At 54.5% G+C, this 27,617-nt stretch overlaps 9 protein-coding genes across 9 annotated transcripts; 5 read left to right on the plus strand and 4 right to left on the minus strand.

Annotated features, from left to right (window-relative positions):
- Positions 1 to 1,475: 1,475 nt before the first annotated feature.
- On the minus strand, positions 1,476 to 2,037 carry VTJ04DRAFT_7708 (uncharacterized protein; the record flags this gene model as incomplete). The annotated part of the gene is made up of 2 exons (XM_069366065.1): positions 1,476 to 1,768; positions 1,845 to 2,037. 2 exons carry the CDS (start codon positions 2,035 to 2,037, stop codon positions 1,476 to 1,478), a joined length of 486 nt encoding a protein of 161 aa, XP_069217037.1.
- A 7,781-nt stretch (positions 2,038 to 9,818) lies between these two features.
- VTJ04DRAFT_7709 (uncharacterized protein) lies at positions 9,819 to 11,145 on the plus strand (the record flags this gene model as incomplete). Its single annotated transcript, XM_069366066.1, has 2 exons — positions 9,819 to 10,917; positions 11,084 to 11,145. 2 exons carry the CDS (start codon positions 9,819 to 9,821, stop codon positions 11,143 to 11,145), a joined length of 1,161 nt encoding a protein of 386 aa, XP_069217038.1.
- A 2,015-nt stretch (positions 11,146 to 13,160) lies between these two features.
- On the minus strand, positions 13,161 to 14,355 carry VTJ04DRAFT_7710 (uncharacterized protein; the record flags this gene model as incomplete). The annotated part of the gene is made up of 3 exons (XM_069366068.1): positions 13,161 to 13,686; positions 13,758 to 13,990; positions 14,053 to 14,355. 3 exons carry the CDS (start codon positions 14,353 to 14,355, stop codon positions 13,161 to 13,163), a joined length of 1,062 nt encoding a protein of 353 aa, XP_069217039.1.
- Positions 14,356 to 14,440: 85 nt separating this feature from the next.
- VTJ04DRAFT_7711 (uncharacterized protein) lies at positions 14,441 to 14,770 on the plus strand (the record flags this gene model as incomplete). The annotated part of the gene is made up of 1 exon (XM_069366069.1): positions 14,441 to 14,770. The coding sequence occupies one exon, from the start codon at positions 14,441 to 14,443 to the stop codon at positions 14,768 to 14,770; it is 330 nt and encodes a 109-aa protein (XP_069217040.1).
- Positions 14,771 to 16,450: 1,680 nt separating this feature from the next.
- VTJ04DRAFT_7712 (uncharacterized protein) lies at positions 16,451 to 18,430 on the plus strand (the record flags this gene model as incomplete). The annotated part of the gene is made up of 3 exons (XM_069366070.1): positions 16,451 to 17,050; positions 17,107 to 18,248; positions 18,304 to 18,430. 3 exons carry the CDS (start codon positions 16,451 to 16,453, stop codon positions 18,428 to 18,430), a joined length of 1,869 nt encoding a protein of 622 aa, XP_069217041.1.
- Positions 18,431 to 18,471: 41 nt separating this feature from the next.
- On the minus strand, positions 18,472 to 18,795 carry VTJ04DRAFT_7713 (uncharacterized protein; the record flags this gene model as incomplete). The annotated part of the gene is made up of 1 exon (XM_069366071.1): positions 18,472 to 18,795. One exon carries the CDS (start codon positions 18,793 to 18,795, stop codon positions 18,472 to 18,474), a length of 324 nt encoding a protein of 107 aa, XP_069217042.1.
- A 1,328-nt stretch (positions 18,796 to 20,123) lies between these two features.
- On the plus strand, positions 20,124 to 20,651 carry VTJ04DRAFT_7714 (uncharacterized protein; the record flags this gene model as incomplete). Its single annotated transcript, XM_069366072.1, has 2 exons — positions 20,124 to 20,339; positions 20,430 to 20,651. The coding sequence occupies 2 exons, from the start codon at positions 20,124 to 20,126 to the stop codon at positions 20,649 to 20,651; spliced, it is 438 nt and encodes a 145-aa protein (XP_069217043.1).
- Positions 20,652 to 20,751: 100 nt separating this feature from the next.
- On the plus strand, positions 20,752 to 26,771 carry VTJ04DRAFT_7715 (uncharacterized protein; the record flags this gene model as incomplete). Its single annotated transcript, XM_069366073.1, has 4 exons — positions 20,752 to 21,366; positions 21,806 to 22,114; positions 22,169 to 26,558; positions 26,614 to 26,771. 4 exons carry the CDS (start codon positions 20,752 to 20,754, stop codon positions 26,769 to 26,771), a joined length of 5,472 nt encoding a protein of 1,823 aa, XP_069217044.1.
- A 143-nt stretch (positions 26,772 to 26,914) lies between these two features.
- On the minus strand, positions 26,915 to 27,214 carry VTJ04DRAFT_7716 (uncharacterized protein; the record flags this gene model as incomplete). The annotated part of the gene is made up of 1 exon (XM_069366074.1): positions 26,915 to 27,214. The coding sequence occupies one exon, from the start codon at positions 27,212 to 27,214 to the stop codon at positions 26,915 to 26,917; it is 300 nt and encodes a 99-aa protein (XP_069217045.1).
- Between the last annotated feature and the right edge of the window lie 403 nt (positions 27,215 to 27,617).

Genomic DNA, 27,617 nt, shown 5'->3' on the forward strand with positions numbered 1-27,617 from the left:
ACCACCTGTTTTCCAAGACCCGGAGGAAGACTCGACAGAAGCCTTCGTTGAGACGCCGACACGTTCCTGGCCAAGCCTTAGCCGACCAGTGCCACACCGATGAGGCTCTGCGACTGAAATGTTGGGAAGGCTGTCAGTCCGTGTGGCTACCCCCTCTACAACCCCTAAACGGTCAGACAAGCCACGCACATTTTGGCTTTCTTCTCAACGAGGGATTGGGTGAGACTAAACAGGGAATCGGCCTACCAACGATTGCCGAGTTAGCCGAAGCTTCTCTGCTTCTTCGATCCCTCTCTCAGCTGCCGCACGGGCAGCTGCCGTTGCCCGCCCATGTGTTTTGACGTTCTCTTCCGGTCGGAATCATCCCCACTGACCGAGGATGACCAAGTGTTGTCGCGGACTGGCCGACACGTCACCCACACCTGCTCGACTCCGTATGGGTACGGTTGCCAGCCCGGAGATCACGCGGGTCAGACGCTGTGTTCACGCCCAACAGTCTTCTTGAGCCAGCCGGATCGGCAGCCTCGGAATAGCAACCATCATCCGCCTTGTCCTCTGTCCTTCAGCCTTGTCTGTCTGCGTTGGGCATCACCGACATGACCTCGATCCCTTCTCGCCGGCTTCCGCTATCCAACCACTTTGTTCCACACCCCCCGTCCCATGACCTGCATGAAAAGATGGGAAGGTCAACTTCACTGCGTGCCCGAAAATGATGCTGAGCGTTACTACAGTGCGGTTTGAGTCGCGTCGTTGCCGCACAGAAATCCGGCTACCCCATCAATGACTGAAGCCTCGTCTTGCTAACCTGGTTGTTGACACAGACCTCCAGCCTTCCGTCCACTCCCCACCTCTGGACTCCCAGACAAGAACCACTCCCCTGAACTGAGCTCCACCTGATGAGCCACAATGCCCATGAGGCTCAAGGCAGCCAATACAACGCAATCTGAAGACAAAATGAACACCTATCGGCCATGCCTAGACCAGCCAGAGACAGCTGAATACCGTTTTGGACACCGAGATAACCCGCCCGTTCCCAATGGATACCGGTCCGTACAGTTGACGACAAATGACGAGATGGCCATCAGAAGAACTTTGAAAAATGGGGTACTGCCCTCAAGATCAGTCTCATTTGTTGAATTTTTCCTCGTCTCCCCTGTACTTGTATATTTGGCCATTGGTCATGGTCTTGGCATGGCACAGTTTGTGATTCTCATGGTCAACACAACAGGAGTAGGGCTTAAAAACTACATGACACACCATGAGTGTTCCAATCTACCAGGTTGATTCAATGTAACAACACCTTCGTATGAGTGTGAATATGAGTTTACTACTCAGAGAATTCGGGCGTGGGTGGAGAAAGTCATCGTTAGGCTATGCTGCAACAGGCCACGATGGCTCAGAATACTTGGTCCGCTGGCTGTTGTGCTTTCAGTTGCTGTCTGGGTGAAGGACAACCCAAGACCTCTTGCAGGCCCTCACCAGATGTACCTCATACGGTAGTCGTATTTCGCAACAATCAACTCTGCGGGTATCCGGCCAACAGCAAACCATTCCGAAGATTGAGTTTTGCGGACACTGATCCCAAGATGCTTCCGAATGTTGCTTGTCGAAATGAACATGGTGCCCGTATCCTCGTCGTCCCACGTTGTCAGGGTAACGTCGTCGGAAATGACGTACGCATCCGGAGAGACGTCTGCCTCAATCTCCATGATGCGGACGTCGGGTTCACCTTGATCCACGTGAAATTCTGCGCGCTCACGCGCGTCATCTGTCCCCGAAATCCAGCTGTCAGACATTATCATCACCCATGACATTTGGACCTCCCTGTTTGTGGCGAGTCTTACCGACGTTGTTGTAAAGTGAAATGAAAGGCGAGAAGGGGGCCGACCTCGTCCTCCACTCGAGATGTCGGTAGAACGTCCTAGCATTGAAGGTCCCCTCGGGGTCGTTGTAATTGGGAACGCCCCTGGCTTCTAGACCAAACGCAGGTCTGTAGACCGTAAATGAATTGGCATGCTGAACCCTATAGAACTTCATCGGGGCAATATCCCAGTTCTTTGGGTGTGATCTGGCGAGATTTGGTGACCGGAAACGTCGTCCTGGGCGGTTGTATGAATTGTGGCGATTGTTTTTGTGAAAACAAGCGAACTTAACGTAAAGAGTGATATCCTAGGACAGACACCAAAGAACGAACGCCTGGGCGCCAACAGAGCGAACGCAAGACCTGGGAATCGTGGTGTGAAGATGAAGATGGTGGTGGTTGCGGAATCTTTCTCATGTGAACCAACATCCTGGAGAAGCAAGGATTTGTCTTACGTAAGCAAGGATGGTTATGTAATCAAGATAAATGTGACACTCAGTTTTACTTAGCGCGGGTGGTCTGCTCCAAAACCCTAACCCTGTGTTATGTGTCCACAGACTGCCTTGCCCCCTATGAGTCTGATCGCTGACGAAGTCATCCAACCTCCCACTGTTTTCCAAGGATGCATTGTCAGAGTCGGTCATTAAAACATGTTCATGCACTCGCCCCAAATGGATTCCTCGGTCCTGTTTTCCTGAGGTAAGATCATTCTAACCTAGCATTCAGCAACGACTCTATATATCGTCAGCTTCGAGTTTAAGATCCCACTTTGGAGCAAGTTGTTCCAATTTTTTTGCGCTGATGGGCAAAGAAATGGAGGGTAGGAGTGCGGACAGATTGGCGATCGGAATCTTCCAGCTGAAACAAGAGGAGGATTGCGTGCAGCATGCCTAATACTGGAAGCAACAGTCTTGACAAGCCGCAATGGCTGTGGCTGGAGCGGCTGCAGCCCCTTGCCATCTGTCCCGTTTCCGCCCGGAGCTCCGGTATGCGGCCCCACTCTTCCGGCCTCATTCGGAGCCAACCATGGCCCCACCTGGACCGGGCTTTCCCAATGAGGCAATTCTCCGTCCCGGCGCCCTCAACATAGCTACGGGATCCAGGAATATTTGAATTAGCAGATATGGGGAGTAGAGGCACATAAAAGCTACTAGAGATGACAACACATGCATCCTGCGGTTCTGTGGAGGTTCTCGATAACACAAGGTCGTCGGATCGAACCGACTGGCTAGGCGTTGATCGTCACTATGCAGCGTGCTAATGCAGTAAGATTCTCATGGCGTCTCAAGAAGCTCGTAGTAGGCGGGCTGTTCGTGGCGCGCGCTGAGACATGGCAATTTCGTCCACCCGTACCCACAGAGTCGGCTGGCATCCCAGCCACAAGAGCCATTGGGGCAGGATGTTTCCCCCACCGACAAAGAACGCCCCATGTTCCTCTGAGCATCATGTTTTTTGCGCATACTCCCAACTGCGAGAGACGGTATGGCAATCACTTCCACACATAGATGTTTCGTAGCCTCGCAACCCAGGGTAGTCGAGCAAGTTATCGGAGTTCTAAACCTTGGAGTAACTTTCAGCACTGAACTGTCGGGAGCCTTGGATTCTTCCTGTCCCTCGGTCCCGAGGTCACCTTGGGCCCTAACTGAGCGGGAAGTGCCGGAGGCCATTGCCCATCCTCAGACTGCGCATCCCCTGCACCATGGCCCGTGGCAAGACGATGTTGCCCGTGGCAATTGTTACCTTGATGATGAATTGGCTGTGTTGTTTGCCATCGAATAGCCTCATTTTCAGAAACAACGAGTGGATGACACCGGGTGATTTGAGCTATAAGAATGAGATTACCACAATGCTCCGCCCACGACTTCCCACCTCATTAGCAATCACCTACGATCCTCTTCCTACGTTCAACGTTCCTATCCCGAAGCGTTCGCTGTGTCTGAGATGCGTGAGGTTCCCTGCTGGAGTTTTCTTATTTAGACAATCTCACACGCTCTGACTTACCCTCCTTCTCACTATCTAGACCAGAGAACCTCAAATCTTGACGAGCTGCGAGGTATTGGAGCATGGGTGCAGGATTCGAACACCTCTCTGGGCTTCCCAGATCTGGGCGACGGTCTGTCAAGTACGTCACCCTCACTCGCCTTCCTTAGCCACTCTCGAGTCTTGCAAACATGAAGCCAACACAAAGTGATGTAGACTCGGAGAATGCCACTCGCGACCATCAAACGTGGTTGTCTTCGAGTCCTCATCCTGAGACCTTGTTGATTGTTGTGGTTGGAGATGTGTCCGGTGACTGTTTTGCCACAGTGGAAATTGTGCAGAGTGAGGCTGCGCGGGAATCCGAAGCATTGCGCGAGGGCCATGGGCGTGTCCTTGTGGCAGAAGAAGGGACAAATTTTGCCACCTTTGTTGTTGTTCACTTCGTCGTAACGGTACGGGAGGGTGAGAGCCGTTTTCAGTTTCGACTCCTGACTTGTAGCTTGGTCTCAGGCGCATTAGGTGCACATCTAAAGGCAAGAGACACCGGGATCTAAGTTGTTGGTAGAGATAATCAAATAATAAACCCATCTTGTGGTTGCTTTCTCGAATACCACAAGCTCCTTATTTACCGTTCAGGCCGTTAAGGTGACCGAGGGATGCTAAATTATGCCACGACAGAGGTAAGACAACTTCATCCTCCCCACTATTCAAATTGGCCTCATTCGATTGCCACTCCTATCATCTGTCTGTGCGCAGCTGCAGACTCGGTGAGGCATGGGCTCAACTCCGATACCCCGCCTAGGTCAAGCATGAGTGTTTGTTGAGCAGAGACACGCTGCAAGCACCATGTTCCTGCCACTCGACATGTTTTTGCGGTGTGACGCATTGGCTAATTACGGTTTTCGTGTGGCAGACTTTTAGAAACATGGAATTTAGTGCTTATTATCTCAGCCCTGTGAAAACGCTCCATCTTGGCACAACCGTTTCAGCCTCGGGGATGAGGTGACTGCTCAGCGACTTTCCGAGCAATCCGAGGTTTGAAACAACTGATAGTGGCAAATCACTCTCGGAGACCTGCATGTATTAATTTGTTGAGTGATAAGAGACTGAGCCCGTTGGGACACCAGCCGAGAAACATAGAAAGCCTTGAGAACAGGTCGATGGGCATAGGATACTACAGAGTAGCAATGTATGAATACACTTCGGCCACCGAGTATGTCTCGGGAGCCCCTCCTAATGTAAGACATCAAGGCATTCGGGATTGGAAATGCGACACGCGCTTCCAGGCTTGATGAGGGCATTCAGCCCTGTTCTTGACAGTGGCGGAAAATTCGACAAACGTTTTGACCATAGTCCAGCCACCACAAATCCGCGTCCATGTCGCACCATTCCTGGGACGATTGCTTCGCCCTCAAACACGGGGCAGGCCAACCATCATTCTTACACTTTCAGCAGGCCTATCAATTGCCACTATGACTGCATAAGCCGGACAAAGCTGCACCCTGCGCGTAGCAATCACAGCCGAGCTCTATCAGAATGTCCAGGAGTCCACATCAGAAGATTCGTTGAGCGACACCAATGAGATCCCAAGGTTTCAGCCGCAAGAGTGGTGCGACCGCATAGCACGGTTCGTCCAAACGCTCGTAGCCTTCATGTCACTTCACATAGCATGCCATCCTTGTGGGTAAAGGCTAAGTTACGAGCAAAAGTGATACCTTGACGAAGCTAGAGCACTTGAGTCACAACCATGTGTTGCACAGCATGTCAAGTTACTGAACGCAACAGCGCAACAAAGCTAACCCTCAGGGCAACAAACAAGGACTAGTTTCTTTGTGGCAAATTCAGGTATATGGCAAGGGCAGTACGAAGAACCATTGCCCGCCATTGCGCGGCCTTCTACAAACCCCTGATGGCTTTGGTCGTCGCTATCCGCGCAAACGGTGTGGCTTAAGACACTCAACGCCACCAGAACTTGTGACCGAGGATTCCCCATGGGGAGCACACGTACCCTGTTTTTGTCTGGAGTGCGGCAGAGAGTCACTGTGCCAAAAAATAACTCATGGGATACTTGGGGTGTGGCTCCCCAAACACTTGTACCCTACGTACTTCCAATGGTCATCAGATCCGTCTGGTGCGCAAGTTAGAAGCCCAGGTGTCAAAGAACGCTTGAGCCCATCTACTTTCCCTGTGCGGCGGGTTATTTCGGCCAGGCAACCAATCGTCTGGTGGGTTTGTCGGGTAGGATGAGGATAGGATGTGTGGGCCGTGATCAAATATTTGATCATCGATTTCAGCACAATGGCGCAATGGTAGCCAATCCCCTTCACCCCTTCTATGTTGCAAGAACACAGTCACCTAGACACCCTTGCTTCGTCAAGAGAAGAGGGCAACAACCGATCTTTGTAATGGTTACCTAACATATTGTATGGATATGCAAAGCTGTCTCAACAGCAATGATACCTCGAGTAATAACCGCCAGCCAGGCGAAAGTGTTGTCCTCCTGCACAAGTGACTTCACCACAGACATGCTGACGCTGGAGTGCTAATATGCCAGACCTTTACCGGAAACATGACGAAGAGTCCTACCGGAAAGGTGCCTACTTTACCAAAACGGCGCAAAACGACCTGTCCACCATCTATTAATTAGTTAACAGACTGAAATACCTACGCTCGAGACTGACATGGGTCAAAGCATCGAAAATGACAACACGCTTCAACCGGGCGGAACTATTTGCTTGCTTTTTCCCTCGGATCTCCTCCACTCGATGCAGGACGCATTATATTCTTCCATCTGTTAGGCTCTAACGGTGCTTTTTTGCAAGCCAACCAGCACCGGGTACATTAGCCTCAGTCAACCGTTGCTTCGTGGTTGTGCAGTTTCGAAGACTTTGCGCCTGTCACGTTGCCTCACGCGCAGCGTCGTGAGCCACTTACACTTTAGGAGTATAAATGGGGGGATGTCTGCTTGATGTTGTTCGAATTCTGGTTCTCGCCACTTGGAGCGAGACAATCGATGCTTCTTCGTGACGCTTAGATCCGCATCATGCGTAAGTAGAAAATCGCTCTGATACAATCTCTCAAGTCTTGGTCAACTGATTATACTTAGCCTCCGCCGCTGACGACCGGTGTGTCAATTTCCTTCTGGGAGTGGGTGCATGGATCTTAGCATCACCACCTGTTCCCGCTACTGAAAATCCGAGTGCTTGTACGTCTTCAGCCTCTCCTTTCAGAGCTGGAGCTAATAATCATTTGAACTTCAAGTAAATGTAACATCTAAAAATTCAGGCGGGCAGCGTTATTCCTGCCAATTGATTCCATGGTCTCTTGATTTGGTTGACTGGGAGCCCTGGTACCACTCTGGGAGACGCTGTTGGGGAGATGTTGAAAGAGGAGCTGTGGAACATTTGGACTGGAGCTTGGGCTATCTCGATCCCTGTCAGGACCAGGCCGAGTGATTGGGAAGCAGTGAGATTTTCTTGCGAGGTCATGTATGAGTTCCGACGAGGTGTGGGTGTTGGGCGCACTTCACAAGGTTTCGCAGGGGGTAAAAGCCTTAAGAACAGCGAATTGCCTCTCCGAACATCATCATCCTGCTGTATTTTCATGCAAAGTCCTGTAGCAACATACATGATATGTTACCTTGGAATCAATTCTGGCTCACTACGCCCCAATCCGTGAGCCAATATGGTTTGTTCGGTAGGTATTGTCATCCTTGCGATTTGGTGGCAGCCACCCCTAGGGACGCGATCCCAGCAATGATCCTGAGGAATCATCGATTTGTGTCGGACCACAACCAAGCAAAACGCCACTTGCCCTTCGCTTTAAAACTCAGGTAGGTACTCTTGGGCTATGATGATTGGCGAGAAAAGTTGAGAGCTTCGGAGGCTGGCGCCGTTGAAAGGGTCTCACCCACCAAGACTGGTTGGTCCTGCAATGCATGTTCCTGGAGGCCTCCCGGAGCCGCACCATGTACGCACCTCACAGCTCACCAAATGTAAAAAGCACAATCTCGCAGTCCTTCTGTTTCTGCGAGGTGTCGGTATAGAAAGCTTTGTGCATCCGTGTTTCTTCTTTCCGCGGCACATGGTATGATTGCTTCTGTGACCTTTTCTACTGATGACTGATAACCAGGCCATTAGAGAGCCACACTTGAGATTTGGCTTGTGATGTCAGAATTTTGAAATCATGATCAACGATCATCATTATTCTGTCCATATGCACCGTTAATGTGACCAAGAATGTTATTAAATGTCTAGCCATATATCACCATGATCATCTTGTAACCATGGTCTAATTAAAACTAAAGGCTACAGATAGGGCATCGCATGATGAATATAGCACAAAGGAAGGAAGGAAGGAAGGAAAGAAAGAAAGAAAGAAAGAAAGAAAGAAAGAAAGAAAGAAAGAAAGGATCTAACGGCTGGGCTGCCTTGGAGGCGTACGTAGCAGAGAATATCGAGCTGGTACGGAAGGACTCTCACCGTGACGCCTACCGTCAGAAGTCGGGCGACGGCAAAGGCCAGAGCTCAAGGGCGCACCCTCCAATCGTGGTGTGGTTGAACAGGCCTCCGTCGAATTGAGTGTTCTGTTGAAGTTGAACCCGTGGCACGCCTGGACGTGGACATGCCACAAATCCTGGGCAAGCTGAACAGTGGGAAAACATAGCTGCAAGCAAACACAGGCAATCAATCTCAACCAAGGACGGACTAGTACAAACAACCAATCGCACGGCAGCAAACATCAGGGAAGCTGGATGGATATAAGGTGGCCAGGCCACTAGGAGAGAGTAGCCCTTCTAGTCAACTTCAACACACCCATCTTGTACTTTAGCTAGATTAGTTTCGTTCTTCAGATGCAGTTGGACCCTTGGCAATCAGAGCCAGTGGGCTTTCTTGATCTCACTACCATATAGGGGGGATGGTTGAGGTTGCCTTTAATACTCCACTGACCTCTAGGGTTTTGTTTCCTTTCTGTCTATGACCATCAAGCAATTTGATGGCCAGACCATACAAGACGGTGATTCTTATTACGAACTAGATCATGAGGCATCCCTGCTGTGTATCCCTTCGACCACTAATGGCCGTCATCGATAATTTCTTCCCTCGGTAGATTTCTCCATCATCACTCTTCCCGGACCTCATTAATATATTGCACGTTCGGGCTCTACTCCTTGATCTTAGCTTCCCAGCCACTTACTCATCTGCGGCCTGTCGGAACGATATCCGCAGCCAAGCTCAACCGTCAGTGAAAAGCGGACAGAATCATTCCTCACGGATAAGGGTGGAAAGCTCGGCGACCTGGATGTCATGATGCTCATCCGGAAACACGCGATCTCATTGTGACTGTCAATGATCCCAGCCGATTGCCACCTCGTTTCAATAGCGCCGGCAGCAAAGGAATCTCTTTGGAGCAGCCCATAAAATGTAAGAAAGAAGAAAAATAAAAATGAAAATAAGAAAGAAAACAAAATAAGAAAAAAGAAACCGAAAAGTAAAACAAAACGAAGAAAGGCGGAAGAAAGGAAGAAAAAATGATCAAATGGAAAATTAATAATCGACAAGAAAAGAACGAAATAATATTAATCCTGACGTAGAGGAACAGTACTTCTTAAATACAGTCTATTACACTACTATTGCCTAGGGACACGGAGAACTGTACGCTGTATCATCAATCCAATAAGTTTCGCAGAGCATGGCTGGCCGCTGTTAATCTCCTCCATACAAGTAGTTAACCCCTGAAGCGGCTCTTTCGGCCGGGATGGCGGAGTTCGGGATGAATGGAAACCCGCTGATCTGCTGCCGGACCCACTCGCGGAACATTCCCAGGTTCCGTCCATCCCGGGGAGCCTGATACAGCGCTCCATTATCAGGCGGCCAGAAACACCAACGCATCCACACCCTTCTGGAAGGGAGCTTCAGTTACCTCAATCCCCGAGATAATACACTATAGTTGGAACGATCACAAGACATCACTCCAGATGAAAACAAGAACGTCAACGTTCAGGCGCCAGGGCCTGCCAACTCTCGATTTCCCGTCCAAATTCCAGGACGATTCTACCCGCAAACACATTCTAATTGTCCACCTGGCTGGCAACCCTGGTCTCATTCGTTACTACGAGCCATTTCTAAGGCATATCCGTTGCCTTCTGGACGACAAGGAGTCAGAGAATGGATGCCGTCACGCCTTTCACATCCAGGGCCGCAACCTCATAGGTTTCGCTGACTCGGACCACGAACCTGCTTACGGCACTACGTTCAGTGACTCTGAGGGGGTTGTAGCGGAGCCATTCGTTGTTGAGGACCAAATCCGCGCCATATGTGACCACCTCTGTCGCATGAACAACCCAACCTCCCAGTGTGAGACCAAGGGAAAGAGCCGGGGCTTCGACGAGATCATCCTGATGGGACACTCGGTTGGAAGCTATATCTGCACCGAGGTCATCCACCGACATTATCTCGCTCGTAAGGGTTACCGCACCGGGGTGTTAACATACACCTCCGTCGACCAATTCGCCAACCTTCCCCTCAAAGCCGGCATCCTCCTCTTCCCCACCCTCACGCATATTGCCCTGTCTCCCAAGGGGCGCAAGCTCACCCTCCTTTCCCACTTTGTCACTCCTTACCTCCTCAGCTCGCTTCTCACCCCCCCAGCCCACGCTCTCACATGGGGGCTCGACCGCTTGCCGGCATGGTTGCGCACGAGCGTGGTACGCTTCCTGACCGGTGGGTTCCCGGAGCATGCCGAGAAAGCCACTCTCGAATTCCTCAGACAGAGGGACGCGATTTGGCAGGGCCTGCATATGGGCGTGGACGAGATGGAGCGGATTGCTGAGGAGAGATGGGAGGAGGAAATGTGGGAGGGAGAGGAGGCCATGAGGGAGGTTGTGGAAGGAGAGGAGAAAGACGGGAACGGCAACGGCGCCGCCAAGTTCTATCTGTTTTTCGCATCAAAGGACCATTGGGTCGCCGACCACTGCCGCGATGAGTTCATTGAGCGGAGGCAGAGCAACGAAAAGGCCCGGAGGGGGACGAAGGTTGTTGTCGATGAGGCTGGCCTGCCACATGCGTTTTGCATCCGTAAGTGTTACCCTATCCTTCCTTTCCGTGTCTTGGATGGCTTGCCTGTTTTTCGTTGATGCCTGGCGATCGTGATGGCGTCTGACGCCAGTGCCATGCGGCCATGATGCTACCCCGTGGTCTTGGAGGGAACTTTGAAAGTCCGGAACTGACCCAACCCGTCTAGATCACAGCGAGACGGTCGCAGAGAAGGTCTATACGTGGATCCAAGAGATCGCGGGCCTCTAATTTAGCGTAAAGCCCGGGACCCAGGAGAAGTCATGCTTCCCCTTGTCGAGTCCCTAACCCTGATGCCGTCGCAGACCTGGATCACAGTGGACGATGCCACCGATCCCCGCACGCATCTCTGACCGGAACGCGTTGATTAAAGTACTACGTACTGCCCCCGCCGAGGGACCTACTCTTGGGCATCGAGTGACTAGGGTCGGCTCCTCCCGAAGCGATCGGTTGTGAGTGGCGCGAACGGAACTTGTTCCCAGGGTCTTGGGGGATTGTTTGCTTCCGGGCTGAGACCTTGTGACAGAGCCCAATGGAGGGGAAACTGCACCTCGGTCTGCCCATGCAACATTCAGATGAATGTCTGGGAACATCGATCCACTGTCTGTATCTACGTGTATTACTATAAGACCTTCTGTAATATATCGATGGCTGTTGGCACAATTGGCCCGAACGAATGGCGTACTTGCTGGCTGTTCCTGGTCGTAGAAGCGGCAGAACCCATACCTCCATCCTGGGTCCAGCCAGACCATCTCGGGCTAACATCTGCCCGCCCAGCTATCGATGTCACCCAGAGTGTATCATGTATCATGTACGGTGTGTGTTAGCCAGCGGCGTTCGATGACCCCTGAACTTTGGTTTTGCTAGTACCACCTCCCACCTGTTCCTCTCTGCCTCCGGCCCGGCATCTTCGTCACCGCCGACATGGACACCATGCCGGCGGGGTGTTGAGAGGTGACTTCAGTCGATGTCTGCCTCTTTCTCATCCCCTTGTTTGTCCTCCCCTTCGATGCCGGGGCCGGAGGGAGACAGGCTCCGGTGTGGGCAGACTGGTCAGCCACCCAGAGGAGCTCTGCCAAACTGCGGAGAACCGCGCAAAAAGTCGAGAAAAATGGTTAACTTCCGCAAAATATTGATCTTGCGGCTCTCGTTTTAGCCAGCAATGAGTTAGAGTTGTCATTTTCATACGATCAATTTCTTGATAAATTATTCGTTGGTTTAGTTTATTGTTGTTTTTCGTTTTGTGTTTGTTCTTGTCTTTTTCTCTTTTCACATCCTTTCTGTTTTTATATTTGTTTCTGGGTTTACTACCTTTTTTTGCCTTCGGGTTGTACCTTTTTTTTTTTTTATTTTTTTCTTGTCTTTTTTTTTCTTTTCGTATTTTAAGTTTTCTTCCCAAACCAACGCTTTTATCACCGCTTCCCCGTCGTCCCTACATTGGATGGTTCATCCTTTCTTCCCACAGCCAGGCTCGCGAGGAACAGAATCAAGGAAAGAATCGACAGGACCCAAAGTGTTAAAATCCACTGTCAGTGAGAGAACTGCTGTGTCAAGTATTTATTACATCAAAAGGAGAAACCAGAAAAGCCCTCATGACCAAATCCGATCAATCAAGACACAATACCATGCCCTCAATTTACGACCAGGCCAATCAACTGCCCGCCTACACACACCATCTTCGTTAATTTGCCCACTTTAGTTCTGTGTATTGACCCATTTCATGGCTCCCAAGACGCCGGACGTTGCGATATCCGTAGGCAGAAGGATTCTCTCGCAGCTTATTCGCCAATGGTGGATCCACAGCATTTCGCATGCAGCTTGACAGACGGCAATCAACATCTCTCTCCAACAAACTCTTGCTGGACAGTTGCCACTCTTGGGCCTTTGCTTTACCTCACTCCACCAAAGCTAAACTAAGCGCCGATGGCAGTCGGAACAATGACACAGCAAGGAACTTTGGCCCCGTTCACTTGCCCAGGAAAGAAATTCAAATCACCATTCGGGGGTATCCTATATCAGAGTAAAAGGTACAGGGAAAGTAGACGACTCCGGTCTTATCAACAAAACTTCCATGGCTGCCGGCTGCCAGCTACCGCTTAATGCGGCAATGAACCCAATTCAGCTCCGCCAACGAGGATCAATCGTGGCACCAAGCCTCCTGTGTTCCCAGAGGAAAAACCCAACCGAGGCACAGTTGCTCAGACAGCTGTTGGGCCGACCATGCATCCCCACCACCAACCACCCCCTCACATATAGCGCACCTTTGCTGGAAGAGGCGGTGATGGTGGCAATGGTGGGGGCTGCTCCGCGGTCACAGGCTCGCTGTCAAACCCGAGTTCCTCCTCGCCCTCCCCGCGCCGTGACTCGTTTTGGTAGGATTGGTACTCGCCCATGTCCCACAGCCCGGACATGGCCTGGGCGAATGCAGCCCTCTCGCTGGCACCGGGATCTGCGACAACGGAGTTGGCTGTCGCTGTGTCGTGGGCAACTGGCGACGGCAGTGGAAGTGAGAGAGCCCCTAAGCCAGGCTGACGTTGTTGAGCCATGCCGAGCTGATTCATTTCCACCGGTGTTGTGACCTGGCCTTGTTTGAACCCATAATGTGCGGCCGGCGGTGGAACGGCCTCTCCAGGGGACCTTGCTGAATAGTAGCGTGCAGCGTGTGCGTAGCGAGGCACCGCAGCTCGGTACCGCACCAGGGGCCGGCGATGTCGCCGTTTGCCCTCGACGAAGTTGCATATGAAAAAGAATAACAGGAAAGAGTGGAGTACCCTGTGTGAACGTGTCAGTCGCAAGCCAAATATCAAGTAGCTTCCCGGAGGAGCATTGCCGTCGAGACGTACATGAGCACCACAAGAAAGCACACGCAGGCAATCTCCTCGCCAACCGAGGTGAAGGCGGCTCCAAAGTCGGTCACGCCGCAGATGACATCGACAAGTACGGTGCCCATGGCTGTAGCCACGCCGAGGAAGAGGAGGCTGTCGACCACCACATGGAAACTGGGCGGTAACCCGCCATCCCGAACAACATAGGCGACGGTAAACTCGATGATATCCCAAAGTGCCACAATTGGGCACTGTCGCAAGAAAAAAATGGTCAGCACGATTGCCGTTCCCAAGATAGAAGGACGACACAAACCACGACGAGGCATGACACGAGACGCTCGTGAGCTTCGAGGAAAGGTGGTCGGTGAGCCACCACGGAGGCAGTGAGGCCCGTGACGGTCAGGGCGATGACGAGCGAGATGACTCGGAGGATGATGCAAGTGATAAAGACGCTCCGACCGAGGCCGTGGTAGTCGGTAAGCTTCCACTGGCGAAGCTCCCTTCGCGAGGGCTTCACAGCCGGGAGAGGCAGAGATTCGAGCCACGCTTCGACGACGGGATCGAAAGGAGGCGGTGGCCGGGACGGCTGTAGTCGCGCCTTGTTGTTCCCCCACATCGAGGGGGATTCGTCCGAGCGGCGCGCGGGTTATGATGGTGCTGGGAGAGTTGGGGAGACTCTTCTTTTTCGTCTGGTGCCCAGCATGTCGAGTCCCCGAAGCTACCTGTGCGCCTGGTGGGAGAGGAGAGCGGTTTGGACAGCCGTGCGTAGGGTAAATGGCCAAACTGCCTCGATGGGTTCCGGCTCCCAAGCAGTTGGTCGGGAGACGAGCACCCAATGCCTTCTGCGGGCGGAATGGGACCCCAAGACCATGCAGTGGTGGTGTCAACAGAGAGGAATGGTGCACATTTCTAGCTGCGTGCCAGACCCGGAATCGATTGCTGGCGACCGTGGAGCGCCGAGGGGAGTTGGTTGTCAAAACCAATTCAAACCGGACAACCCGGGCAGAGGTGCTGGATTTTGCAACGGATGAAAAAGCCCCCAAACGAACTCCCCAAGGTGAGACGCCGGGTACTCTACGCTGGGGGTGTAGGCGCTTGGGTCGTGGGAATGAGTTTGAGGGTGGCCGTCCCGGTCGTTTTTAGGCACCCGTGTAACGGCCCCCTGTCTGGGGTGTGCTGCGGATGACGGATCGCATCCATCCATTCCAACCATCCTCCTGAGTTGGCCCGTGGCAAATGCCGCTCGCGTGTCCGAGACCCAGAGAAAAGGAGCCGCAGAGTTCCCGCTCCCCGGGACATTCTCATTCCTTCAATTTTGTCAATTGCTGTTGAGCAGAAGGCGTCAATCCGCTATCCGTTTCCTCGAGGACAACGACCGGCGATCACTTACCTCCGGAGTGCTCCTCCGCCACCACATGCGCGGTTCCACGATTCGAAACACAAACCAGTTGGTCCGTCAGCGCTACCAGGACCGATCACTTGTCGGCTCGCATTTGCGGTGGGTCTTGGTTCCGATCTGGCCGTGAACTCCATGTGCCTTCCGCATGCTCGTAACACGGGATCCGCGCCATCTGCCTGTCCGGGATAGGAGATGACATCGACAAAGATGCCGACTGGTGTTATCACCCTCTGTCGTAGCAGAAAACACTGTGTAACACCCGTGGGCTGGCTGCGACAATTGAGACATTCCATGTTGGTGGTTTGGATATGGCGGATTTGGATGTGACGCCGCTGCAACGTCTGTCTCGTATGGAGAGAGATAATATCTCGGCGTTGCTGGACGTGCCGCAGACCGGCATCGAGCAGAATAGCATTCAGCGCAGCATTTGTGTTGCCAAATGGCCAAGAATAGGGAGATGCACGGATCGCATTGGCATTCGGGATCCAATGCAAACGGCGAGCTCAGGGATCCTTTTCGTAGTTTAGCTCAACGGGCAGCATAAAATTTAGAGCTCGGGTTTTTACAGTTGGGGGGGAGGGGGGAGAAATGGAAACAAATCAACCTGGAATTCCCATATGGCGAACTTGAAATCCAATTTCCCAAGGAAGCTTCCAATATTTTTCTGTACTCAGTAAGTCTTTCCCAATTGCCAGACAGCATGATCACAGTGAATCGACGAGGACAGGAGAGCACCAGCAGTGAGCCTTGCAACCGTCAGTCTGTGCCACAACCGAGCACCTCTGCAACAAGAACCTGGAAGTTTGGCCACCAAGCCATCCGCACCCATGCCGCCAAGATATCACGTGACTACAACCGTTGATGATGACGTAAAGACTCGCGAGAACAACAAACAAAGCACGAAAGGAATCATGGATAAAGAACGAAAAATGTGACAAGATGTAGACAATGGGTAGTATTTGTTTGATTTTGTTTGTCATCGTCTCGATTCTTGCCACTAACCCAGGGGATTTCGGGGTTCATGGCAAGGAAACGTGTTGGTGCCTTAGACTGCTCAGGCCGCCACTCTTATCGGTTATCAGAAATTTTCAGAATCTCGCCCCACCAAGCCCAACTCCCCCACCTTCAAGTCGTGCCCTGCTAATCCAACCACAAGCCACAGCATCAACCTTTCACCTCCGTCTTCCACGGCCTGAATCGACCTCGACGAGGCTCATTCTTGGGTTTAATTCCAACTGGCAATCCATCGATTTCGAGGACGTGTCGCCTTCTTTATACACTAGACATTCTTTTCGATCGATATCTAATCAACATGCCGCCCTCTGCATCGAAGGAGAAGCGCCTCGCCAAGCGCGCCGCCGCTGCCGCTGAGGGCAAGAAGACGGTTGCTTCGCGGTCCAAGGCCAATTCGAAGACCACCAGCGCCGCGGCGTCCGTCAACGGCGATGACTCGGATGGCCCCGCTACCGCTCCTGAGAAGATGGACGAGGTCAAGCGCCTGACCGAACAGATGGACCGCCATGGCCTTTCGGACCGTGTCACCACCGGCGTCCTGGCTTCGACATACGCCAGCAAGGACGTCAAGATCACCAGCGCTAGCTTGGTGTTCCACGGACGTGTTCTGATCACCGACTCGACCCTCGAGCTGACCATGGGCAAGCGGTACGGTTTGCTGGGCGAGAACGGCTGCGGCAAGAGTACCCTCCTCAAGGCCATCGCCGCCCGCGAGTACCCGATTCCCGACCATATAGACATCTATCTCCTCAACGAAGGTGCCCCTCCCACCGAGCTGGGTGCCCTCGAGTGGGTTCTCAAGGAGGCCGAGCTCGAGATGGAGCGTCTCGAGAAGATGGCCGAGAAGCTGCTCGAAGAGGAGGGCCCCGAGTCGCCGGTTCTGATGGACCTGTATGACGTAAGTTTGACGACGTCCCAGATCCGCTGCAACACGTATGCTAAAAAACACCACAGCACATGGAGAAGATGGATCCCTCGACATTCGCCACCCGTGCCTCGCTCATCCTGACGGGTCTGGGTTTCAACAAGACGACCATCCACAAGAAGACCAAGGACATGTCTGGTGGTTGGAGGATGCGTGTCGCCCTGGCCAAGGCCCTGTTCGTCAAGCCGTCGCTGCTGCTGCTCGACGACCCCACGGCCCATTTGGATCTCGAGGCCTGCGTGTGGTTGGAGGAGTACCTCAAGAAGTGGGAGCGCACCCTCGTGCTCGTCTCTCACTCCCAGGACTTCCTCAACGGTGTGTGCACGGCCATGATCGACATGAGGCAGAAGAAGCTCATGTACTATGGCGGCAACTACGACAGCTACGTCAAGACCCGTGCCGAACAGGAGACCAACCAAATGAAGGCCTATCACAAACAGCAGGAAGAGATTGCTCACATCAAGAAGTTCATTGCCAGCGCTGGTACCTACGCAAACCTGGTCAGGCAAGCCAAGTCGCGGCAAAAGATCTTGGACAAGATGGAGGCGGAGGGTTTCATCCAGCCTGTCATTCCGGACCGGGTGTTTTCGTTCCGTTTCGCCGATGTCGAGAAGCTGCCGCCGCCGGTTCTGTCGTTCGACAATGTCACCTTCTCGTACTCAGGCGATCCCAAGGACGACCTGTATCGCAACCTCGATCTCGGCTTCGACATGGACTCACGCACGGCTCTCGTCGGGCCGAACGGTGTGGGCAAGTCGACTTTGTTGCGCCTGATGACGGGCAAGCTAACGCCCACGTCCGGCACGATTACACGGCACACCCACCTCAAGCTCGGCCTCTACTCTCAGCACTCGGCTGAGCAGCTCGATCTGACCAAGTCAGCGCTCGACTTTGTGCGCGAGAAGTACAAGGACAAGTCGCAGGATGTCCAGTACTGGCGTCAACAGCTTGGTCGCTACGGTCTGTCGGGCGATGCCCAGACCTCGTTGATTGGCACGCTGTCGGATGGCCAGAGGAGCCGTATCGTCTTTGCGCTCCTGGCTATCGAGGGCCCCAACATGTTGTTGCTCGACGAGCCTACCAACGGTTTGGATATCCCGACCATCGACAGTTTGGCCGAGGCTATCAATGCCTTTAGCGGTGGTGTCATTGTCGTCTCCCACGACTTCCGGTAGGTTTCACCCCTCACATACTCTCTGAAACACGAAAACTAACTTTGTGAACAGCCTCCTCGACAAGATCGCCAAGCAGATCTTGGTGTGCGAGAACCGGACCATCAGGCCGTGGGACGGCACCATCACCGAGTACAAGAACTACCTGCGCAAGAAGATGATTTCTGCCGGTGCTGTCTGAGGTGGTGGTTGATCCATACCAAAAGATGCGTGCAGGCAGAGTCAATCCCAGGCGAAGTTGGAATCGGGCCCAGCGGCCTGACGACAACGCATCTTCCGTCCGTGTCCAGGGCACCCGGGCGCGAAGCAGCATGACGACAAATGCTCCCGCATTACGCTCAAGCCAGCGGAAGGCGGCGCATGCACAGGAGGGTTGGGAGGGGGCTGCAAGCGGTTCAAGATACCAAAATCGGTGCTGGATCGAGAGATTCGGGTGGCCTGGTGGCAATTTGCTCCGCGAGTTTTCAGGTGTGCTCTTGACAGGATGAATGGGATATAATAGATTGGGACCTTTCTCGCGTGATGCACCTCGCGGAAGGACAGCATTAGACATATTTGTTGGTTTGTCTGGCACAGTAGTAACCTAGAAAAGACTGGGCAATGGCAATGGTGCCAATGAATGACAAACAAGTTGCGTTCAAGTGTTGTGTTGAGGCCATGGCGGTGATGAGGACGGGGATGGCGACGAGACTGTCGTGTTGCATGGATTGCGGCAGAATAGCGTTGTCATTTTCCGCAGATCTCATCCGTTCTGCAGATCTCTCGGCCTCCATCAAACGCCGCGGATTGATCTGTTGCGAGCATCGTTGGCAACATCTGCATCTGCGTCTTCACGATTCCGTGTCTCGGGTTGCTCGCACAATACAAAGCAGCTCCGTTTATCATGTTGAATTTGTGGGGTGTGCCATTTCTGTTCCTTTGTCGATATTCTTGTTGAGCCCTTGACCATTGAGTCGAGTCGACGCTCATGGAGCTGAAATTCCGAAACTGTTCGAGAGTGTGGGTGGATCCGGCAGCGACGGAAGCGAAGAGATGGACGCACACAATGTGTGAGGTTCGAGGCTGTTCCAAGTTCGGAGCCGGTTGTTGGCGCTCGGCATCCTCGTCTCCATCATCATTTGCCTTCCGCTAGGTTCGAGTGGGTGGATTGCTACCCATCAGGCCACAAAAGTTGGAAGCACAGTGATGCCCTGGTGCCTATATAAGTATAATATGCCTCCTCGATCTCCAATACTGAGCTGTCTGGCTGCTGTCATCCGATGTCTTGTTGGTTGGTTGAAACGCGCGAGAAACAGCCCGGCCCTCGATCTCGATTCTTGTCTGCTGCTGTGCTTCCGTTTGGATGGTGCATCGATTCAGCACATTGTTCGAAAAATGGAACCCTTGAACGACAGCCGAACCTGGCGGGCGCGCCTGCAGCCCCAGCGGGTAATTGGCTCCCGGGCTGAAATGGGGTCGTTCCTGGGCCCAAGGCAGGGGTGGATCTAGGATGTTAGGAAGGTGCTCTTCTTGGCATTTGAGCAAACCTGATCTTCGCTGAGCAGATTGCCATGGCATCAAGTAACAGTAAAAAAAAAGTCTCATAAAATGGAAAACAACAATCTAGACTCGACTCAAGGCATCCTTTTAGTTTCATCAGCTTGTATTGTTGCTGTGTTTTCACGATGACAAAATGATCGAAATGGATCGCAAAGACGAAGACGCTAACAGAACCGGGGTGTCCGCGTGCTGGGAAGGTGCCGGGGGTGGCACCAACTTGGTTGTGGATCTCTCGAAGTCGGGAGGAGCTCCAGCAAAGGGGGCATTTTCTGGGGAAGAGACTGCGCGGCACACCAACGCAGCGACGCAGATGTGGCCAAACCCCGAGTGCAGCGATGCAGCCTGGCAACCCACGCCCGGTTCCCGGGGATTGCCAACCACCAAAAATCCTTTCCCCCCCAATTCATCGCCGGTCCTCCCGTCTCTCGCTTCTCCATCTCCATCGCACCTACACCACACCCAACCCCAAGGACCGCATCGCCGACACCCGAGATCCGCGACACACCCACCACTCCTACGTCCCCAGCGACATCGCCGGCCGTGCCGCCGCTGTCTGCGGCTTGTCTTTGCCAAGGGGTCCGAGCTTCTCCTTTCCATGATTGTCTTCTGTCTCTGGTGATTGTCTCGGGGAAAGGGGTCAGAACGCCATCTCCACCACTTTTGACCATCACCACCGTCACCTCCTCGTCTTCCATCATCACGTAACCAAACCTAGCCATCGACGCCGGGATATTTTCTCCTGTCTTCGCTCTGTGTCCATCTCTCCATCTGTCCACCAGCTCGCAAACCATCCACCATACCACCGTGACCAGTCTTTGCGGTTGGAACCAGACGAAGAGAAGACAGTGACGGCGATCCTCTAAAGTGCCGTGCCTCCCGACGTGACCCGTGCCGCCGGGCACTCGATGGGCCGGACCTCAAAGTGTAGAATTAGAGTAACCACGTGGTGAAGCTGCCGTTGTCATGGACCGGTATTCGACGGTGCTGCAGCGGCCTCCTCATTTTGATGAGGACGGCAGCAGCAACAGCAGCAACGCTGGCAACGCCCGGGTCGGCGCCAGCGAGGATCGAGGCCCACGCGGGGGGTTGCGCGACATTCTCAATCCCGTCAGCTCGTCGACGCCTGCGACTGCGCCGCCGCCTCGACCACCTTTCAGCCTGAGATCGCCAACGCAACCTCCTCACGACTACCGCCACCATCAATCCGCTCCGCCATCGCGATCGATCCTCAACAGTCCGTACGCGGCGTCACCGTCTGTCTCGCTGCCGCCGCCGTTGCAAGCTCCGCCAAGCCTCGCGTCTTCCGCGACGCCAACGCCGCCAACGACGACAACGAGTTCGACAGGGCTGCAGCAACACCCACAAACGAGCCGATCGCCGTTGCACGCGCCCACGGTGTATTTCCCTGCTGAATTGCGCGACCGTGAAGCGATCCGCGAAAAGTCGGTCGTGTCGAACAGCAGTTTCTACGACCCAACCACTGATAGCAGCAGTCGAGACAAGACGCGAAGGGGCTCAGACACGGGGGCCGCTTCACCGTGGCGGACTGGCGCGCAGACATCTCCGCCAAAGCCACAGGTAAGCACAGGCAAATCTCATCTTTTTTGACAGCCCGTTTCTTTGCAATTTCCTTGTCATGCAACCCCGAAACCATCGAGGTTCCCCCAACTTTGATGTCATCCAACCCTTCATCCTCGTTTTTTTCTGTCATCCCTTGCTGCACGCATCCACGGCACACCACCAAACCGTGCCTCTCCACCAACCACGACAACGAGCCCAGGGGCCTTGGGTAGCCCTTCTTTTTTCCCCCTTTGACCTCAGTCCCCCATCCCACATTCATTTCCCTTCCACAACCGACCCAACTCGAAACCCAATCACCCCAATCCATTCCCATCACAACCATTTCATCAACTTCTCATCAACATCAACCCCCAAATATCTCCCTGCGTGGAATCTTGGTTCGGCTCGGTCGACAGGCTCGCTAACCTGATCACGTTTTCTTCCCGCGTCGCATCAGGCTCGCGACCCTTACAATTACACGCATCCATCCTCGACCGACTACTACAACAACACCAGCACCACAACCAACAACGGAGCCTACGCATCATCATCCTCCAACGCGTCGTATCGACCCCGGAGTCCGGTGTCGCACGGCCATCACCACTCGGTCCACGGCTCGATTAGCCCGCCTCCAAGGCCTGCGGCGAGCACGTCGCCCAGCCTCCGGAACCTCACCATGCCTAGCGCCACCACCAACGGCCAGGGCTCGTCGACCCTGCCCTCGCTGACCCGGACCGAGTCGCCAGCTCCCTCTGCCAGCACGAGCGTAAGTCCGACCAACATATCTGTCGAAAAGGCTGCCGCGCTGACAAAGCCCCAGACACCGAGTCGTGCCGCAGGAGTCATGTCCTTTTCCAACATCTTGTCGTCGAGCGCCGACCCGCCGGCCCCCAAACCCCGGCCGACATCCCCCGTCGCCGACTCGACACCAGCCAAGTCGGAGAGGATCCACATCAAGGTTGAGAGGTCGGAGAAGGCGGACAAGACGGACAAGACAGCCGATGGCGAGAAGAAGCCGGCCCGTGGCATCACCACGAAAATCAAGGCTCCCCGAATCTTGGATATCAGGAGCGCTGAGTCGACGCCCAAAGGTCCTCGGCGGCCGGCCCCGCAAAAAGCCGATGTGTCCGCGCCCATCAAGATCCCGACCAAGAGGCTCGCCAACGGTATCCCGAAGCAGAAAACCTTCCCTGCCGATAAGGAGAAGAAGATTCGGGAGCTTATGGACCAGCTCGACTTCGAGGACGTCGACGAGACCGATTTCGAGGATGAGCTCCAAGCCTGGCAGGAACGCGCTCAGCGTCGGCGCCGCGAGATGAACCAGCGAGACATCGCCCAGCACCGCACCCGGAGGGCCGACTTTGCTCATATCGAATCCGAAAAGCTGCAGCAACTCGGCGATCTCGGAAAGGCTCGGTATTTCGAAGCCAACTACGAAGACGCTCTTCAGGAGGTTCGCGAGCAGGAGCTGTTCGCCGAGAAGGAACGCAAGAAGGACATGCAGCGGAAGCGTAGGCGCGAAAAGTCCATGGCCACCACCCTTGACCTCAAGGCTGCCGCGCTCGCCCGGGCTCAGGCTGCCCAGGACGAAGCCGAACGCCAGAAGTACATGCGCGAGGCCGAACGCGCCGAGAAGAAGGTGCAGCAAACCAAGTACATACTCCAGAAGGGTATCAAGGGCCCGGCCCGCAACATTCCGTCGCTCGAGCCGAATCTGGAGGGCGGTACCATGTCCACCTTCTCGGCCGACAATATGGAACCCGGCAAGGGCAAGGGCAAGGGCCGCGCCGGAGGCAGGCTCAAGAAATCCAAGGAGCAGAAGCAGGCAGAAAAGGAGACGGCCGAGGCTGCCCAGGCCGCGCTCGACGCCGGCGAGGAGCTTCCCAAACTTGAGGAGACGGCTAAGGTCCGGATCAAGTTCAAGAACAAGCAGCAGGCCAAGGACGATACCGACAAGGAGAACAAGGAGCCCAAGGAAGCCAAGGAGGCCAAGGAGAAGGCCGTCGCCCCGCCCCCGGAGCCCAAGGACCCTCTCGAGACCAAGTTCCAGTCCAAGGGCTTCAACCAGATCTACGACCAGATCTGGCGTGACCTATCTCGCAAGGACGTCAGCAAAGTGTACCGCCTCGCCAGCGAGTCGTACGCGACCAAGGCCTCCAACCTCAAGAAGACGGCCATCCTGGCGTCCAAGGAAGCCAAGAGGTGGCAGCTCCGCACCAACAAGGGCACCAAGGACCTGCAGGCTCGGGCCAAGCGCGTCATGCGCGACATGATGGGCTTCTGGAAGCGCAACGAGCGCGAAGAGCGCGACCTCCGCAAGGCCGCAGAGAAGCTCGAGCTGGAGAACGCGAGGAGGGAGGAAGCGGACCGCGAAGCCGCCCGGCAGAAGCGCAAGCTCAACTTCCTCATCTCGCAGACGGAGCTGTACTCTCACTTCATCGGCAAGAAGATCAAGACGAGCGAGGTGGAACGCAGCACCGATCACCCGGACGAACCGTCGACCGACAAGGACAAGATCCCGGATCTGAACCTCGACATCCCCGAGCCGACGGGCCCCATCGGCGAGAAGGTGACCGACTTCAACCAGCTCGACTTCGACAACGAGGACGAGACGGCCCTCCGCGCCGCCGCCATGGCCAACGCCCAGAACGCCATCGCCGAAGCCCAAAAGAAGGCCCGCGAGTTCAACAAGGACGAGGCCAAGCTCGACGAGGATGGCGAGATGAACTTCCAGAACCCCACGGGCCTGGGCGACGTCGAGATCGAGCAGCCGAAGCTCCTCAACTGCCAGCTCAAGGAATACCAGCTCAAGGGTCTCAATTGGCTGGTCAACCTGTACGAGCAGGGCATCAACGGTATCCTCGCCGACGAAATGGGTCTCGGCAAGACAGTTCAGTCGATCTCCGTCATGGCCTACCTGGCCGAGCGCTACGACATCTGGGGTCCTTTCTTGGTCGTCGCTCCCGCGTCGACCCTGCACAACTGGCAGCAGGAAATCACCAAGTTCGTGCCCGAGTTCAAGGTTCTGCCGTATTGGGGTACCGCAGCCGACCGCAAGGTGCTGCGCAAGTTCTGGGATCGCAAGCATACCACCTACAAGAAGGATGCGCCCTTCCACGTCATGGTTACCTCGTACCAGCTTGTCGTGTCGGATGTGGCTTACTTCCAAAAGATGAAGTGGCAGTACATGATCCTCGACGAGGCCCAGGCCATCAAGAGCTCGCAGAGCTCGCGCTGGAAGTGCCTCCTGGGCTTCCACTGCCGCAACCGCCTGCTGCTGACCGGTACGCCCATCCAGAACAACATGCAGGAACTGTGGGCCTTGCTGCACTTCATCATGCCGTCCCTGTTCGACTCGCACGACGAGTTCAGCGAGTGGTTCTCCAAGGACATCGAGTCCCATGCTACGAGCAACACTAAGCTCAACGAGGATCAGCTCAAGCGCCTGCACATGATTCTCAAGCCTTTCATGCTGCGGCGTGTCAAGAAGCATGTCCAAAAGGAGCTCGGCGACAAGATCGAGCTCGACGTCTTCTGCGAGCTCACGTACCGCCAGCGCGCCATGTACCAGAGCCTGCGCAACCAGATAAGCATCATGGATCTCATCGAGAAGGCGACCGTCGGCGATAGCGAGGATTCGGCCAGCCTCATGAACCTCGTCATGCAGTTCCGCAAGGTCTGCAACCACCCGGACCTGTTCGAGCGCGCAGACACCTCGTCCCCGCTGTCGTGCGGCTACTTTGCCGAGACGGCCTCGTTCGTGCGCGAGGGCACCAATGTGACCGTTGGCTACTCAACCCGCAGCCTGATCGAGTACGAGTTGCCGCGTCTTGTCTGGCGCGACGGGGGCCGTCTTCACAAACCCGGTCCCGACAACCCGGCCGCTGGCTTCCGCAGCAAGTACCTCGATCACATGATGAACATCTGGGCACCGCACAACCTGCGCGACAGCACCGAAGACGCCGAGCAGTTCTCGTGGCTCCGCTTCGCCGACGTCAGCCCGCAGGAAGTGTACCGCGCAAGCCATCACGATGTGTTTGCCCGCGCGGTCGAGCTCGCTTCCAAGAAGGACCGTCTGCGCCCCATGAAGATCGTCTACTGCGAGCCCGGAGAGGACGAGCACTGGACCCCCGCCCATGCATTGTTCCAGATCCGCGAGCGTGAGGACCGCTTCGCATTGGCCGAGATTGCCGAAGAGGGCGTGCTGCGCAACCTCATGAACGTGGCCCGTTCTAGCTGGGACGACATGGGCCTGTCGAGGCTCGAGCAGGCCGCTCGGTACCGCGCCACAGCGCCCCCGATCGACGTGATCTGCAGCAGCCGCGGCGCCGTCATCGAACGCGAGAACGTCCTTTTCAACGCCCCCATGCGCAAGGCGTTGTTTGGTCCCACACCGACGGAGGCCAAGGCATTTGTTACGCAGAACGTGCCTGTGCACCTGTATCCGCCGCGCCCGCTGCTGCCGGCCCCGGACAAGGAGAAGCAACGCTTCACCAACATTACCGTCCCCTCGATGCAGCGGTTCGTCACGGACTCAGGCAAACTCGCCAAGCTGGACGAGCTCCTCCGTCAGCTCAAGGAGGGTGGGCATCGTGTGCTGCTCTACTTCCAGATGACTCGCATGATCGATCTCATGGAGGAGTACCTGACCTACCGGAATTACAAATACTGCCGCCTGGATGGTTCGACCAAGTTGGAGGACCGTCGCGACACGGTCGCCGATTTCCAGACCCGGCCCGAGATTTTCATCTTCTTGCTGTCTACGCGCGCAGGTGGTCTTGGTATCAACCTCACCACTGCCGACACGGTCATCTTCTACGACTCCGATTGGAACCCGACCATCGACTCGCAGGCCATGGACCGCGCGCACCGTCTCGGACAGACCAAGCAGGTTACCGTCTATCGGCTCATCACGCGCGGCACCATCGAAGAGCGTATTCGCAAGCGCGCCATGCAGAAGGAAGAGGTGCAGCGCGTGGTTATCACGGGCGGCGCGTCCAGCGGTGGTGTCGACTTCTCCGGCCGCAGGCTTCCCGAGAACCGCAACAGGGATATTGCCATGTGGCTTGCGGACGATGAGCAAGCGGAGCTCATCGAGAAGAGGGAGAAGGAGCTGCTAGAGAGCGGCGAGCTGGAGAAGCTCCAGAAGAAGAAGGGCAAGAGGAAGCGGGCGGAGAAGGAGATTAGCCTGGATGATATGTACCACGAGGGTGAGTCGTTATTCTTTGCAAATCTTTTCCCAAACAGCCAACTGATTTGAAACAGGAGAGGGTCACTTTGATGATGGCAAAGGAATGGATGGAGGCACGCCCAACGGTGAGGCGGACGGCCGTGCAGGCAAGCGCAAGAAGACGGGCGGCAGCAAGAAGGCCAAGACGACTAAGCAGAGGCTTGCGATTGCTGACGGCGAGATCGATGCCTAAAGAGGGTCGAACGCGTTGCCGTCGGGCCAACCGATGCCTTCGGCCAAGTCGGTGGGCAAGGCAGCGCGGGGGGTCAGAGTTCCCAGGAAGAGGGGACCTGTTAGAAGGGGGTGGTGAGCTCATGTTTTACCTATGGTTCTGGACTACGATGGATGGATGGATGACGTAATGGGTTGGGGCAGAGCGGAGGATTGTAAGATAATGGTGCTTGCTTTGGAATGCGGTATGACTGGCTGGGATTGGGGGGAACTGGGGCACAAGAGAGAAGAGGGACGATTCTTTACTACTACACGTTTCCTTGTCTGTCTGTCATCATAGTCATAGTCATCATTCGGGGGGGTGCGAATGGAGGGTAAAGGGGCAGAAGGAGGCGCTGCTTTTGCGAGAGATATGGGCAACAATGGATGGATTGTCTTTCTCTTCTTTGTGTTATTGTTAGACATACTGTATATCTTGATGATTCAACCTGAGAGCGGTGTCTATGTTCAGGGCTTGGTTGTGGTTTGTAAGATATGAGAGCAATGGGAGAGTATGGTATGGCCGATGTGGTGTGGTGACATGATGCTGATACACATGGGGCGACCTCAAGTAAGAATAAACAGATGCTTTACTCTCTGTTGGCAACATTGTATATACTAAACATTGCCCTAACTCAGTCCCTCTGGTTAGCCCTAGGCAGGGTGACGCGAAGCACGGCTTTCACCCACAGCGCGATCCCCTCACAACACAGCAATCAACACCCACAGAAGCCCTATTTTACCCATCATACCTTTTTTCTCTTTTTCTCTTTTTCTCTTTTCCTCTTTTCCTCTTGTCTTTCCAAAGGCTGCGCCCTCTAGACCTCTG

The sequence above is a fragment of the Mycothermus thermophilus genome (genome assembly GCF_041956435.1).
Source record: "Mycothermus thermophilus strain CBS 625.91 unplaced genomic scaffold VTJ04scaffold_5, whole genome shotgun sequence".
Lineage (NCBI taxonomy): Eukaryota > Fungi > Ascomycota > Sordariomycetes > Sordariales > Chaetomiaceae > Mycothermus > Mycothermus thermophilus.